Source organism: Aquila chrysaetos, chromosome 4, assembly GCF_900496995.4.
Source record: "Aquila chrysaetos chrysaetos chromosome 4, bAquChr1.4, whole genome shotgun sequence".
Classification (NCBI taxonomy): domain Eukaryota; kingdom Metazoa; phylum Chordata; class Aves; order Accipitriformes; family Accipitridae; genus Aquila; species Aquila chrysaetos.
In genome coordinates this window covers 37,483,293-37,499,501 of record NC_044007.1, presented here as the reverse complement: position 1 = coordinate 37,499,501, position 16,209 = coordinate 37,483,293, and the positions used below count along the sequence as shown (strand labels likewise).

General features: G+C 35.9%; 1 protein-coding gene across 3 annotated transcripts in view; it reads left to right on the top strand.

The window, feature by feature from the left end:
- The window catches only part of C4H8orf34 (chromosome 4 C8orf34 homolog), a 179,996-nt gene that overhangs the window by 117,954 nt on the left and 45,833 nt on the right, over window positions 1–16,209 (top strand). For all 3 annotated transcript variants that reach the window (XM_030011511.2, XM_030011510.2, XM_030011509.2), the window contains exon 8: window positions 1,389–1,524. In XM_030011511.2, the coding sequence (XP_029867371.1) occupies window positions 1,389–1,524 (136 nt within the window). The remainder of the gene's footprint in view (window positions 1–1,388; window positions 1,525–16,209) is intronic.

The window sequence follows — 16,209 nt, the reverse complement described above, 5'->3', positions numbered from 1 at the left end:
GACTTCAGTCACAAAAGTTTCATATAAGTTTAGCCTTGCTGTTCTTGGATGTTTCTTATTAAATTGAGTGTCTCCCCAAAAGACTGTTGTTAGCATGGCATAATCCTGACAATCTGACCATACTGCCCAAAGTTTGAAGCACAGTGGTAAGAAAGCTGTGTATGAACTATGGAGGACAACCAGAAATATTTCAGGTAATGATTCAGGGGGTTCTATCTCACTCTTTCATGTATGAAGAGGAGCCTAGTATTCCACTGTGTGTCTATAATGACTACTTGTGTATTTTAAATTCTAGCTGAACATGGCCTCTTCTGATTTTAAAGTTCTCTGTGACGTTTCCCCATCTGATGTTGGGATTTAAAGTCTGCCTTTATGCACTTTCTGCTCCACTCAGATCCTTTAACATCAGGTTTCTTTAGTAAACATAAATATATGAGAATACATGTGTATACATTATCTGAAAGACATTTTAATTAGATGATCACATAATATATACCATAAGCCACATGCATCAGTTGGTACATGGAATGGTTGGTGCTCATTTAATAGCAGCTAGGTAATGTTTTGCTTGTTTACCTTTCAGCTGGAACCTAACCAAATTATAAACAACTGGAGATTGGGCTTTATGGATACATTAGGTATACAGAACTTGCCTATTTTATGTTAGCAAAAAATATACAGATTATTCCCAAAGAATGTCCTGACAGTAAACCAAGAAAATTCATTTACAGTCTAACTGAGCTACCCTATTCCAGTGTGGTCTTGGGCAAAAAATTCTCTGAGACCCCCAGCTGTCTTCCTGCAAAATGGGAATGATTTTACAGTAGTAGAAAATCCAGTTGTTGTTATTAGGAGTTGCCCAAATATTACAGCAATATGGTGGGTGTAAGTATGCACATCATGGTCTCTTTCAATGTGATCTATTGTATTCATTTCACATTTTCTGGGTCTAACAGAGCACTTTTATTTTAGGAATATTTTTTCATCGGTAAGTGAATAGATGATGAAAAAAATCAGAGGAGGAGCATACACTCAAAAAATGGATTTTCTGTTTGATATGCCCTATGTCAAATGGAGCTATTGGACAGCATCTCTTGATGACAAGCTTTTTATAAATGAATCAGAGAAATAAAGATTGAAAAAATATGCAGCACTGTTTGAAGTGGAAATGATACTGAATATTTTTCAAGGAACCCCTTGTAATAGGGTGATAATATATATAAATAAAAATCCTCTCAAATGTTTTTTCCTATTATTATACAAGTAACTGTGTGTGTTTTCATCCTGATTTTTGAGTTGTTCTATTCTTTATTGATTCTACAGGTGAAGCACCTTTATTGCTACAAAATTTAATCGTGTGTTCATCCAGTCATTCTGTCTTGTTGCAGAGGATCTTGATGATCTAAGAATGGAAGGAGTAACAAGTGTGATGTCTTCTGGGAGCAAATTCAATCAGACTCGAAGTGCTCATACGTCTGAGCCTCAAGCAAAGGTCACATTGAATATCTGTGCAAGATGTGCCAGGTAAAAAGCAAACCAAAACCAGATCATGCTAACCAATACATTCTTTTCCCCAGGTTTTCAGCTCTGTGTTGTGTTTATGGGCCAGGTGATGACCTCTCCTGTGCTAAAGAAAAAATAATTACTGAGCTACTGGCTACCCTATGACCTCTGGCATTTGGGTTGTGCAACTTATGTTTATGCTTGATATGTCACATCAACAATGAATCAAAGAACATAGTTAGTCTTAGGCCTTACTTCACAGCTTGAAAGTATTTTAAGCCTTTTTGTCTCTGAATTTCATTAGTTATTTGAGCTTCTGTGGTTTTTCAGGGGATGAATCAGGGAATTTAAAGGTTCAAATCCAATTTGAAAAGCACCTGTATAAATGGAGATTTAGTTGCACAGGTGCAGTTCAGGATTTCAAATAGTTGCTTCTTAGCACTTTATAATCTCATCCTGTTTCACCTCTGAGAAACAATTTAATCGAGTTGAACCCCTTTTTGTTTTGACAGCTGGAAATAATTCTTGCATTTACAGTATGAGGGCCAAATAAACAGGTTGCTATTCCTGTAGCCAAGTCAACTTGAGAATGCAACACTAACAGAAACCCCTTAAATTTCCTAGATGCATTCTTCTATGTAGACAAAAGCTCATTTGGAGAAAGGATTTAAGCCTGTTTAAATGACAAAACTAGCCTTCTCACCCTTCTGTTAATGGTTCAGATTAGCAAGAACAATACAGAGGCATGCCAATTTTATCTGCCTGCCTTTGCCAATGGCTGCTCTATTGTGTAGTTTGAGAGGGGATTAGCCGCTTGTAAATAAAAAGCAACCTGTGGTGAAATTAAGTCAAAAGTTTGGCCATATGCCACCCTACGTTTCTACTTTTTTCCCATTTTGCTTGTAAATTACTAGTTTTAAAAGGCACTTATGTAGGAAGAGGGGCTTCAAAACAGTTTGTGATGCTCTGGGGGCATATCTACAGGCATACCAAATCGCTCGTGCAATAGCATCTCCTTAGCAGGGTTGTGGAGCCTCAGGGAACTTCAGCTCACAGTACTGTCAGAGCAGAAGTGACTGGACAGCCTTGTAATTCTAGAGAATTTCGCTGTCAGCAGTGTGGCCTTATGCTTTAAGAAAAGAGCAAACACACTAGTCATGGGATTCTTCCCAATTCACTGGAAACAAATTGCTTATGTTGTAAAATGTTTCCGAACAACTAGCTACATGAAAGTGTGGCACCTTTTTTCAACTGGCATCGGTTGTCCATGAATTAACAAGTAGAAAGGTAAGGAAAAATAGAAATGTTACGTTTTCTACATGGTCTTTTTGAATTTACATAAAATCTTGTATGGATTACTATGAAAGTTAATTAAATTTTAAATTCCCTAAAGTAGCCGCTAACAGCAGGTGCCAAGATACTATATATTCTCTCAATCCTGCACACCAGGGAACAAAGGGCTCAGATCTTGAGCCAAACCTAGCAACCTTGGCTATTGCTATTGTCCTTTAACTAGCTGTAGTATATGACTCTGCAGTCTAAAATATGATTTGTGAGAGAAAGAACTCATAAAATGCCCTTTTGTCACTTCACTTATCAGAGAATGCAAAGCAGTGCTTTATTTCGCCTATACACCTTAATTTCATTCCCTACCCTGTTTAATGAAGTCAGCGAGCAACTGCATGATACCTACTTGACTGTGGTTCTTTTCACTCTTGTTGCAGTTTAGGAGTTTCTTTAAACTTTGGAGGAATCAAAAAAATATAGCATCTCATCAGTAGCAAGGGAAGTCAAAAGAAAGAAATAGGTATTGCTGTTGTATTCAGTAGTGATGAAACTAGCATTTATTCTTCAAGATGATGAAGTCTATTCTTTTGAAGCGTTCCTTCCTTCTTACTGAGTCTGAGGACAATTTTCCACTCTTACTTCAAGAGAGAGTTATTAGTGCAGTTAGCTCTCTCTTTTGATACCTCCACAGCAGATTTGTCCAGTGCCTTCTTGTAGCAGCTGAAGTAGTGGGTAGAGAGAGTTGCATGAAGCAAGTGGCTTGAAGGACACAAAGATAGGTGTTTTTCCTGTTTGATTCCAAGAGCAATTCAATTTTCTGTTACTTGGTGATACAGCCATTGAAAATACCGTGCTATAAAATCACAGCCTGAGTAATCTCTATGAAAGTTTCTCAGTGTTGGCATTTATCTCCATTGGTATGACAAAGCCTAGTATTTATTGTAAGGTCATAATACAGAACCTACTAGTATATTTATTTATTTTAGAAATGATTTTTTTTCATATTCTCTAAGTAGTCTTGTGTGCTGTACAGTTTAGATAGAAATACAATGGGATTTGATTGTAGGCACATTTGAATACAGTTGAAAAACAAGTCAGTGTAAGTTGTTGTTATGCATACTTTTGTTTACAATTAAAGAGGTGTCTTTCCTCTTAATTTTACCCATTTTTTTTGATTGTATAAAGTGATTTCAAATGAATGGAGCTATTAATGGCAGTAGGTGTTCTGCAGATAATAGGGCTTGTCAAATCAGATTACCAAATCAGGTGTGCTGAAGGTATTTTAGCTGTCTGTAGGAGGAATATGACTTTTTACTTGAAATTTGATTGGCGGAGTTCCAAATGTTAGGAAACATGCTTCTTGGCTCAGATGAAAAGTTTAATTTTACTCTTGCATTTGCATAATCTAGTTCTTTCACCTTGCTGTATTTTTTTTTTTAAAATGCTCTGCTCTGATTACTCTCCAGTCAATTTACCTTCTATGATGCCTCCTCCAGAAGGCTTCTCACTTCCTCGGAGATGTTGGGGCTTTTCTGAGAGGGATTTATTTAAACAATTGAAGGAGTTCCTCAGTACTAGCTTTAATGTAATTTGGCTTAAATTTTTGGGTCTCACTTGGAAAGGACAAATAGTCTTATCAAAGTTCTACCCTACTTCTTCATTAAAATTGTGTGTAAGTTTTAGACCCTTCTGCTACTAGGATTACATTTTCTTGCCCTACATCATTAGAACTCCCTCGTTATTTGAGAATTAGAGAGAACAGGTCTATGGCTATGTGTAGGTTACTTTAGCCTGAGAGGAGTGCTGCTTTAATTCTGCATGCCCACTGAGGGCACCTGCAGTAGGGTACAGTGCAGCGATATGTCTTATCTCTTCTGTGGCTTCTATAGCTTCCTACAAATGGGCTAAGCATGGGAGTACAGTGACTTGTGAGAGGAATGGACTAAACCGTTTCCCCCATGCTGACATATTTGTCATTGGACTTCATTTAACTCCAGTTTAGCTCCTTCCCTTTGTACCACTCAAATATATGAGAAAACCAGGACCCAAACTCTATAATGTAGTAATAGGAGGAAAATACTAGCAGCTTCTGCTTCCCTCTTTCTCTGTCAGTACAGCCTTATTCCTTTGCTAGTAACTGGCATTTAGTTCAAGCTAGTATTAAATGTCCCGTGTAGCTGGTTTTCTGGGACAGTCACTAAGATGTTACTCTGCACAGTAATAGTTCTTCCCTTTGAACTCCCCTATTCTATTTCTGATGGAGTACTTAACACAGTGTCAGAGGAAGATCTTACAAAAAAAATGCCAAATGGGAGTGACTATAGTTAGACATAAAAATCTACTTTGTTACAAGGCAAATTAAATCCAGTTTATATTGTGGGGAAAACCTGCAATGCTGTTGAGGCACTGCATTTGGCAAAACATTCTCCCTTGCCTTAAGTCTCTTAGCTAAAAGTAAGAGCTTTTTCATGAATCATAAGAAATGAGACTGAGAATGGACAGAATTTAAACTAGAATAAAACCCCCAACCTTTTAAGGTTTTTTGTTGGTTTTTGGTTTTTTTTTTTTTTTTTTAGAAACTGGTATCTAACCTTCAATGCTGATAATTTCACCAATCATCTTCAAATAATAGATAGATAGAGTTATCACATCCCAGGTCAGTAATTTTAATAAAAGGTAAAGTTCCTCACCCAGACTTCTAGGAGGTGAAGATGGGGGATGGGGGATTCTTTCAAGCTGTCACACCAAGTTAGTTTTTACAGCTTATGATTAAAAAACCCAAAATAATCCCCCCCCAACCAACCAAACACCCCCCCCCCCCCCAAAAAAAAAAGTAAAACTCAGGGAGAGAAAAAGAGAAATAAAAGGAGGGGTTAATTCTCCTGGAGTATAAATTGGTTAGTAGACTGGGATATAGCTGTAAGAAACAGAGAGCTTACTGTTTTCTGTATAGATGTTTCACACACGATGAGCGAAATGCAGATGGATAACAGCTTTAAGAGGGTTTTCAAATGGGAAAGTAGCTACAGAACAATGTTATTCCCATAGTTGCTCTTGGAGTACAGTGCGAGTTAAGCAGCATATTAAGTCATCTAAATAAAGGGGTGACATCATTCGCAAGGTGGAACAAAACAAGGTTTATAGATACAGAAAAAAAGGCTACAAAACCCCCTGTATTTGGAAGGTTTGCTTTTTGCTATTTAGTCCAGAAATTAGCAAAGGCACTTTTAGTACAACTGATCTGGATTTAGATCATTTGAGCAAAATTATTATGATGAAAATTCCTTCTTCATCTAAGGGCACAACTAGTGTGACTGACTTAGAGAATAGACTGACTCATTCTATAACATGATTTCATGAATCCTTTCTCACATACAGGCAAAACAAATTAATTTCAGGTTTGGCCGATGAATCATAAGACACCCTTGCACATAAGCAAAACTCGTATGGGTTAAATAAAGATGTAAATGACAATTTGTAAAAGCCAAACAACAGTTCCATGTTTTCTCATGTATTGTGACTTGCACACTGAGCATTTTGCAATAATTTAATCATGCATAAGGTATAAGATAATATTAATGTACTATTGAATGAATTTTAGGTGGTTTTCTTTTATGTTGTTGTTTTTTTGTTTTTTTGTAGGGACCACCCATTAGCCTTGTATGCCCACTGCCATGCTCAAAAGTTAAATCTTGTTCTTGTGGAGTCTTGCCAATGCATTCCTAGAAGTAAGAAGCTTTTTGTTTTTAATAGCGCAAGGGCTGCATTCATTCTTCTTAACATCAATAGAATACAAAAAAGGGGTTGCATGTGATTAAAAAAGAAATGGGATTATAGAAAACATACTGTGCCACAAGCTTGAAGGCTTCTGAACAAGAATGTTGGGAAGGAGCACTAGTCGCATACAAATGTAGGTTTGAGATGCAATATTTTAGTTAATATTTTAAGATTAGCTAGAGCAAAAGCACAATGTCCTAAGGCCTTTTAACATATTAGAGGAATCAAATATATAGGTGTAAACAAAGTACATCTGTACATTAAAAAAGTAAATGTGGGTTTTCTAACCATCACCATTGGGATGTGGATTATAGTTCAAGTGTAGTAACTTGTGTGCTTGAGCTGCTAATGTAGAATAAATGAGATGCTCTTTGCATACTACCATTTATAGATCCTCCAAAACTTGGTTTGGAAAAAAATACTAAAAAATTCTCATGTCAGTTTGCCTTGCCTGTGTAATCTTCATTGTTGCCCTGCTCATCATCTGTATCTGACTCCTTTAAGATGTCTTGTCCTCCAAACAATCTTCAAGTTAGCTTGCTTATTTACCAAGACCAATTAACTTTTCTTTAAGTATCTGGGATTTTTTGCAATATTTTAGTAAGTCTGGTTTTCTACAGTGTGGTCTCCACCATTTCCATGTGTACTTGGGACATAGTCATATAAACTGTATGGTATTTTGTGAAATCTAAGAATCACATGTAGGTTCTCTGACATAGACCACTGGACTTCAAGCAGATCTTCATGACATAGAGCCATGAGGACCATGAATGTGTGTGGGAGGAGACAAGAGAATTGAAGGATGTAATTTGTCATAAATTGCAGAATAATGGAGGAAAGAATGGAACTGTTGTCTGAATTGGCCATGATGTTTCTCTGTAGAAAAGAACAGGAACTAATTGTTTGGTTGGGGAATTCTCTGGTGTTAATCTAGCTTTGACCATTTTAGATTCTTACAGAGTAAGAGTTTGTATGGAGATGCTTTATCTGAGTATCACAAAGCTGTAACAATACTAATGAGACTTGAGGTCATTAAGAAGCATTTGGTGGAAAAATTGATAATGAGCTGTGCAGAAAATAGTGTCTGAAGTTTGACAAGTAGATCTCATTTAACTATCAAAAGCAGAAAAGCTGATGACTGTAAATAGAGAAAAAACTGCTGTTAAACAAGCCATGTTACTGTATGTACTGTCCACAGACAACACTACTGAAACTTCAGACAACAAAGAGAAAAATTAATGAAATTAATTACCCCTGTGAGGAAGATCATAAATACTGACAAAAGACCACATTTAAAAAGCAGTTAAAGATGACGGGCTCCTGGAAGATTTTCTCAGGTGAAGGAAGGAAGCCTACTGAGCTTCCTCAACTTCAGCTGTGCACTAGATCACTTCTTTATTGTTTATGGCTAGTCTGCTCTCATTGTCATTGTGTTCCCTGCACAGAAACCATTGGGATGGCTGACTTGTCTTTTGAAACAGGATGGGTTCTCCTATCTTGTCCAGGCACGTAATCCCAGACTAACTCCACAGCTGGGGATGGGAAGGTGTCAGGGAATGGGTGCTGCACCATGCAACATTGGGATAGAGTCTGATCAGGTAGGGTGAAGAAGAGGGGCAACCTCTGACATGCCATATAGATGCCATAGATCCTGAAAGAAGGGAGGATGCAGAGTTTGCTGCTGGTGTGGTTTTTAACAGGTGGTCTAGGTTTACGTTCTGCCAAATTAGACCAAGCCATCGCTGTAGATGCTTCTGCTCTGTTTTCAGCAGACTGCTGTTAAAGTCTGAGTGTGGAGTCTTTCCCAGGCTGAGCCATTTTGGTGTGACTCACTAAAGGGAGTAGTACCTTGAAAATGCATGCAGGACTATAAGATGTTAAAACTCCATGGACTGTTTTCCCCCTACCCTGGGCATATGTAACAATATGTGGTGTCTGGGTGAAATGATAAAAGGCTATGCCTACATTGAAATCTGGCAGGGAGATTTCTGCTTGTGCAAAAATTCATTAGCTGCTACATGAATTGTCAAAACTATTTGGTGATAGCATCTGCAGATGCTAATTTAGAGGTGGTTCAGGTATGTTTACATGAACTATAATTATCCCTTTAACTGCAGCGTTAATATAAACCAAGAGGTGATGGAATTAGATAGAAGAGAACCTGATCACTGGGAGTATAAATTTATCTGTTCCTAACAGAGTTAGGAGTAGAGCACTGTGTATGTGACTTCAAAGGATGTCTTTAAATTCCTTTTTTTCTTTATAGACTTTATCTTCCTTCCTAATTAAATGTTTTGTACGGAATAACCTACAAATGGTGGATCCTGGAATGCATATGACTAGAAATTGGGAATTGAGAATAAATTGTAAATTCTGATATCAAAATCGTGATATAACATGATATATCTGTTTGGAAAACCTAACATTAAATTTCCTCTTTAGACCTGACCCATAGTTTTGATTCATCTTTCTCCTAGCTTTCTTTGCTATTCCCCCAAAACCTGTGTAGATAAATGCATAGTGAGTATTCCATCAGAGCAGAAGGTACAGAGCATCCAGATCACCTGCGTCTGAATCTTTTATTATGTTCCCGACTAAGTTCCATTTTTTCTGTTTTTTATTGACCGCTTGATTTTGAGTCATTATGACCCCTTTTTCCCTGCTAGCTTTATTCTCTATGGTGAATTTTAGGTAAATTTGTCCTTTTGTACATTTAAATGGTTTTTGATTTGTCTAGAGTGCAGCCTTTTACACAGAAGTGTAACAAAGAACCCCCTAGGATTTGTATTTTTCTTATTTGTGGATTTTATACAAGTTTTTAGTCTTTTTCAGTGTGCAAATACCTTTGAAAGATGTAATCTTTTAAAGGAAACAGCTAATTTCTGTCTAATCATGCAGCAGAAAGGTAGGAAACAGGATGATATGTCATACAATTTATATTTCTAATTAATCAATAATACATGGATGTGTCAGAAAGAATAACCTCTCAAATCCTCCATATAATCCCTGGTTTGGCTCCGTACACTGTGATGTAATACTGGGGAATGGATACAGGTGTACATGTGGTTTGGTACATGTATTTGCATAAAGAATAGTTTTTGTATGTCTGCCCAGTAGTGGTAAGGCCAGCTTAGTGACTCAGTTTCTGGCAGAAACTTCTGGTTTATTAATGTTCCTGAAATCTGGGAACAAATTACTTCAAAGTACCAAGGGAAAAAAAATGTTTCCAGACTAAAGTGGTTGGCACAGAAATCATTTTGGGGGAAAAATTCTCTGATTGGAGTTCATGCACAGAATGTTAGGAAGTTTATGTCTTCAAATGTTACCAAACTTTTTGATTATGTATACATATTTTTTTCTTTCCCCTCTTGCATTTCATATTAGCTTTCTGTCTGTGTACTGCTATTCTTACAGAGGAGAAAGCACTAAACGTTCCAGATGACTCGTGTCACTATTTTTCATTCTTTTTTTTTCCTTTATTTTCTTTTTTGTAACCTTAGTTTTATTGGACCTCTTGTTTCAAAGAGCTGAATTTTCCGCATGTTTGTTTGTGCTAGCTTCACAGACCTTGTCCTAAACAAAGTGTTTTATTTGCATCTTTTTCCTTTTAAGAGTGGCAAACAAGCAAATGAAACTCTGTATAGTAGTGCTTTATAACTTTTTAAAAAAACCTTTCTCTTTGGAAAATTGTGGAGAAAACCCATATTTTTCCTTTTGCTACTTAGAACTTCTTATAAGGTAGAAAAACGAAAAGAATTACAAGGAAAGAAAAAGTTGCGGCAAAAAAACCTAGTAAAAAAATTTTCATTTGGCTTTTTGGCTGAGTTGAATCTGGGCAGTGATTAATTTGCCCAGCTTTGATGCATAAATAACCACAATAGTGTCTTCATTGTCTTCTCTTGATTTTGTAAGTGTTAAATACAGCTAAAATAAACCACTTTATCTTTCCTTTTCTGGAGTGGTGTACCAATTTGGTGTCTTGTTCTTTCAAAAAAATAGGAAAACACTAAAGAAAAAAATAATTCAGAAAATGTTTTTACTGGTCCTAGTGGTTATCAGAGACAGAGAACATAAATTAATTTTTAAGAGTTAGTAAGCTGATTTGCTAAGTTGTCAGAGTAACACACTGGCTTGCCTTTTCTTTCACTGACTCGCGTTTCTGTTGAACATCTTACTATATGCAAAATAGAGAATATCTGTGTGATTTCAAATTATTTTTTGAGTTCATGGATCTAAGTTTGACCTCTAAAATGCACAAGATATTATAATTTTTAATCCCAAACCTTAATTGGTTTTATGGCAAACTCCCAGTTAATGTGTCTTTCACAGAATGGCCAAGGTCTCTCTATTTTCAAAATCTTAACTGTGTCTTGGGAAGGGAACAATATAAGACAGGAGATTTATATCAATTGCTCAGACAGAAATCCCAGGAGGATCAGACTTCTTTCCTCCCTCTTTTTTACCACACTTTCCCACTGATAAATCCATAAAGCAATAATTTCAGACCTATCAGAAGTTCCACAAAATACTATGATAATAAAAACATCATCTGTTATCAAAAATTATGTAAGCTGTGAAAAAAACAGTATTTTCAGATGAAGCATATATGTCTTTAAAAGGAACAGTGTGTGTCTGTGTCCTTGCATTACACAGTATTTTCAGATGAAACATTTCCCTCTGATATAACAGCTATTGTATTTCCTTAAAGGCTGCACATGTGGGGTAGACTTGTTGGTTTTGACATAAATAAGTGTCAATCAGCATAAGAGAAGTGGAAGAACTCTGTTTGAAGAAAGATAAATGTTTGCATGTTAGTGAAAATAGACTTATACTTGAAACGTGTGCACTAGGTACATAAAATTTGCATGTGAATTGCATCTTATACATACATACTAACGTATTGTTCTCATGATAGGACTGGTTTTGGAAATGTGGCACCTAGTGTGCCAAGTTCATCTGGAGATAGCCCTACTATAACTTTACTGGCAGGGAATTAGTATCTGGTTTTGGTTATGAAGGAAGAATACAGTAAAAGATGCTGTGAATTAATGATGTGTCACTAGAACATCTTTTCTAAGAACTATTGTTCAACAGTAGCTATATTTTTCTTTTAACTCAGGCTGGTTGTAAAAAGATGGAATTGGTGTGAGGAGGTTGGTACACTTGTAAACATTTTAAAATGCTGTTGAGAAATTCTAAGAAAAGTAGACTTAAAGGATTTTTTCGTTCTTTTGCATGTACCAGTGTTGATTTGTAATAATGAAAGCAATAGGAGCATATCTGAAAATGAAATTAATATTATTTTGTCTAGTCCTGAAAATTATTTTACTGTCTTTCAATTTAATAGAGGGTAACATCCATTTTATCCTGTTCTTCATTTCTAGATCTTGTCAAGACATGTCTGTCTTTTCCCCTACAAAACACATTTAACCCCCTCAATAATTTAAAAAGACAAGTGCTTTCCCAAGCCTTTCCCCTTCCTTTCCCCTGCTCTCTTTGATGTGTGCTTTGCAAGCTAATTCTTTACTGCAGTGTTTATAGATTCTTTCTGTTTGGTGCTACACTGTGATGTATATCAGCAATAGCAGTTGCTTCTGGATGCAAACGATATAGGGAGGAAGTCAGGAGATCATGAGCTTGGGGAAGCTTGCTGGTCATAATTTGAGGCTCTGGATAACAGTTTAATATAGCTCTTAAAGACACACATGCACACACACACACACAAAACTCTTTCACAAGTCCTAGAAAAAATGGTTCACAGAGGAAGAAAGAGTGTTAAGCCTGAAAAGACTGACAAAGACTGTAATTTTTCTCCTGTGAGATAATGGTTTGAAGCCAGCAGCAGATAAAAGATTGCCATAAGAATAGCTTAATTCCCCATCTTGTAAAAGGATTAGATAATTCAGTCTCTTTATGGATTCCTTACTCTGGGAAATATATTTCCACTTTTGGTTCTCCTCAGAAATAGCTGCAGAGTGTACTTATTTAAATGCACAAAGACCTGCATTCAGACATTTTGAAAAGGCAAACAGCACACAGAAAAGCTTATGTTGCAGGCTGTGTCAATGTGTAAGTTTTGCTCAGCAAGTGGATATTCTAGTTTTACCAGCTGAAAACATTATGGTTGTGAATTATGTATTGGTGATATGGAAACTTTCCACAAAAATCTTCAAGACTAACTGGAAAATAATGCTTTTAATTTGCAGAAAGAGAATGGGCTTCAACCAAAATCCATTTTTAACTGTAGTTTTTCTGAATTTTTGAATAATTTGGTGTGTTTCAGTGTGCATGCACTTAGTGTCCTTAAGAAAGTGAGTGCAAAAGTAAGAAACAGACTGTGATCCGAACAGTATCAGTGAAAATGGAGTTATTTTAGATTAACTGTATCTTGGATCAGGGTGAAACTCAAAGAATATGAATGCTGTATATCTCACATAAATAGAATTGATGGTAGTAACAACATTACTCCTGCCTGAGAGCCTTGCAGCACTTCTTTGAAATGGATTTAAATGAATTATAAATCTCTGTTGGGGAGCATGCTGAATATGTCACTAAGTTTATATTCCTACATTTTATTCAGAAATTTTGTTAAATATCCCTATTTATTCATGTAGTCTTATAGTTTAATTTTGGAAACATCTGCCATCCTGGATAGTGTTCTGCAGGGTAATCCAATAGTCCTCATGCTTCATTTCTCTTCAATGCAGAAGCTTCCTGTATTTTGGTCTATGGTGAAAACAGAAGCTATGACACTGATTTTTTTTAATATAACAAGGTGACATGCTGCAGAGCTTTCTCATCATTACTTCAGACTTGAGAGGTGCCAGCCACTCTCATTACTCACTGAATTCACAATCCTCTGTTGTTTGCCCTCATAGATGTAAGACATTTTTCTTCTGTAGTTTATTGATCTGAAATTTGTATAAACTTCTTTTAAAATCTAATCTTTGTTAGGAAGCTAGAGTATGTAGCTAAAGCAGATGGAGAATTTTACCAGCAAGAGTACTTTTGCCTGTACATTGTTTAGTAATATTTATTTAACATAATTTTACCATAATATTAACTAGCATAGTCTATACTGGAAAACTGCCATCTTTTTGTCTCCGTACCTGTGAATACACTAAGAATTTTGCTGGCACAGTTTTAACATTTTTATTTTTGTAAAAGACATTAGTAGAACAAATGGAATAGGTCAGAAATTCCTGGCTTTGTATTTAGGTGCTGGAGAAGCTTTGGATTTTACACCAGTATAAAAGAGTGCAGAAATTGTGGAGACAGTAAGTCAAGGTACATGAGATCAGAATTTGGATCAGTATGTTTGAAAACAAAGAATGAAGTAAACTCACCATATTATAGGCAAGTCAGGACAAATGATTATAAAGCTTGGAGTACTGTTACTGGTGTGGTGTTGAGGTTGCTAGGGAGAGGTGCAAGAAAACATTCAATGCAACCTAAAGCATGTGGGGGCTTTCAAGACTTTTGTTGTCTGATCTCTGTTGCTATAACTTCCCTGGAGTTATGTATTTGTTCTAGGGAAATTATAATTCAGTAGTACAGTGATATCAGAGAGAGATGTTAGATGTAGATGTAATGTTTTAAATTACAGAAAGGAAGCAAATTATTTGAAAGGAAAAAAAAAAAAAGGAAGTCCAATAAGTCCAATTTAACCTTCTCTTCATCTGTGATTGAAATTCCCTTTGGTTGCCAAAGAAACATCATCATGTTATATTTTTAATAAGTTTCTTTTGTTAATAAGTTCATTATATTCATTAATCTTACAAAATATATGTTACAGTTTTGGATCCAAATTAATAACTACTTCATAAAGAAACTAACTATAAATCACTGAAGTATCTGTTGGGATGTTTACAAGAACATAGTTAACCTACTTTGAAAGAATTTAAGCAAAATCAGTGATTCAACATGCCAAAATCTCCTTAATTAATATTCTAATACAAACATGACACTACTTCTGTTTTTCAGAGTTGAGAACTTTTCTTTGCGGTTGTAGCCTTAAAAATGTACACTGATCTTGAGTGAATATGAAAACAGCTTTACTGCTCTTTTTGCTGAAAGATTTAAGGATTCTTTGCTGAACTTTCCCCTACTTCTCACCATATTTATCTAAAAGTCAGCTGAGTCTAGCAAAGCAGATCAGGAATTTTCCAATGAAATGTGTCTTCTTTAGGAAATAATGATTCACAGAAACCAAAACTTTTTACAGAAATTGTCCAGATTCAACAAAATTTAGCTGACACAGGGCAGAGCAGAGATAAAGGCTGGAGCTGCAATTCTCAGACATGTAATTTCCCACTTCCTCTTCGGGGAGTGCCCTTTACTGTCTTGGAGCCCCTGGAGGAATTTTTCTTTATTAATAAAAAGCCAGCAGAAGCATTTGTATTGTCTTGAAATAAGAGGTTTTCAGGATTTCTTCTCATGTGGAATTTCAAAGTTTCTGTTGTTGTTCACCTCTGGGGAACATCAGAATTTGAGCAAATTTATCCAGTTCTAGTTCGCTATGTTTAAAAAGAAAAAGAAGTCCCATAGTCATGTACCAGAATTTGAAGGCCAGCCACAAACACAGTAATTCTGTAACTCGTTGCCTGTAGTTTTTTATTTGGGAATTAAAGGAGAGTTTGTCCAAAAATGATAACCCTTGTTCTGTTTGGAGTTTTTTGCTTCATTTCTGGAAGGAATAGAATGGGAGTTTGGTTATCTGAGTTCAGTGACATATTTCTGGAAGACTATGTCAGAATAGTATTAATCTAAGTATAATCCCAATTCCTCTGTCTGTGAGTGAACAATCACCCTCCTCTGAAGGTGAATCTCCACTCCTGTTTAGTATTTGATTTGACACAAAAATTTCCTAAAGCACAACCTCTACTATACAGTAGCACAAGGCAATTTATGATGCACATACTTTGCATTAGTAATCTACACAAAGAACAAATACTAAAGAGCATATATCTCAATTTTAGCTATCAGAAACATTTCTATTTCTTTGTTTTCAGGATCCTTAATTCCTTCTCATTAGGCCCTGATTTTAGAAAGTACCTATGCTTGTGGTTAAGTGTTTTTAACTATTTTTATGAATCTGATGTAGTCCTTTGAAGTAATTTTTTTTCCTTCTAGTCCATTAATATTGTGAGAATGCTGTTCACCAGTGAACTTTTTTTTTTAATTGTAGTATTATGCTATAACATGGAGTTTAATCTCATTTACTGCTAATTTTAAGAGTATCATAGGACAACAGTGTTGACATAGAGGACAATCATAGTGTATGTCTACATTTAATGCACTGGAGGAGTTCTTAGGAATTTGTCCTGCATCTGTACTTGCAGTCTTGTACACACTGAACTATAGACATACTCATAATTGCCCTCAAAGTAGGACTTTGTTCTACCTCTTAAAAATATGTTTTGCTCAAGTGTAAATGTTTCCACAAATTTCAAATCTGAAAATGCATGCCAACTTTAAATCATGGAGGAAAAAAACCAATTTTAATTCAGCTTCCTGAACTGTTGCCTGTTATTTTTTTCTCCAAGATATAGTTTAATTCCAGTGTCCTATTGCCTAGAAACTTTGCGGCTGTATTAGGGCTACTGCATTGTTTTAGGGGTGGTACAAATGGAGAAATCACAG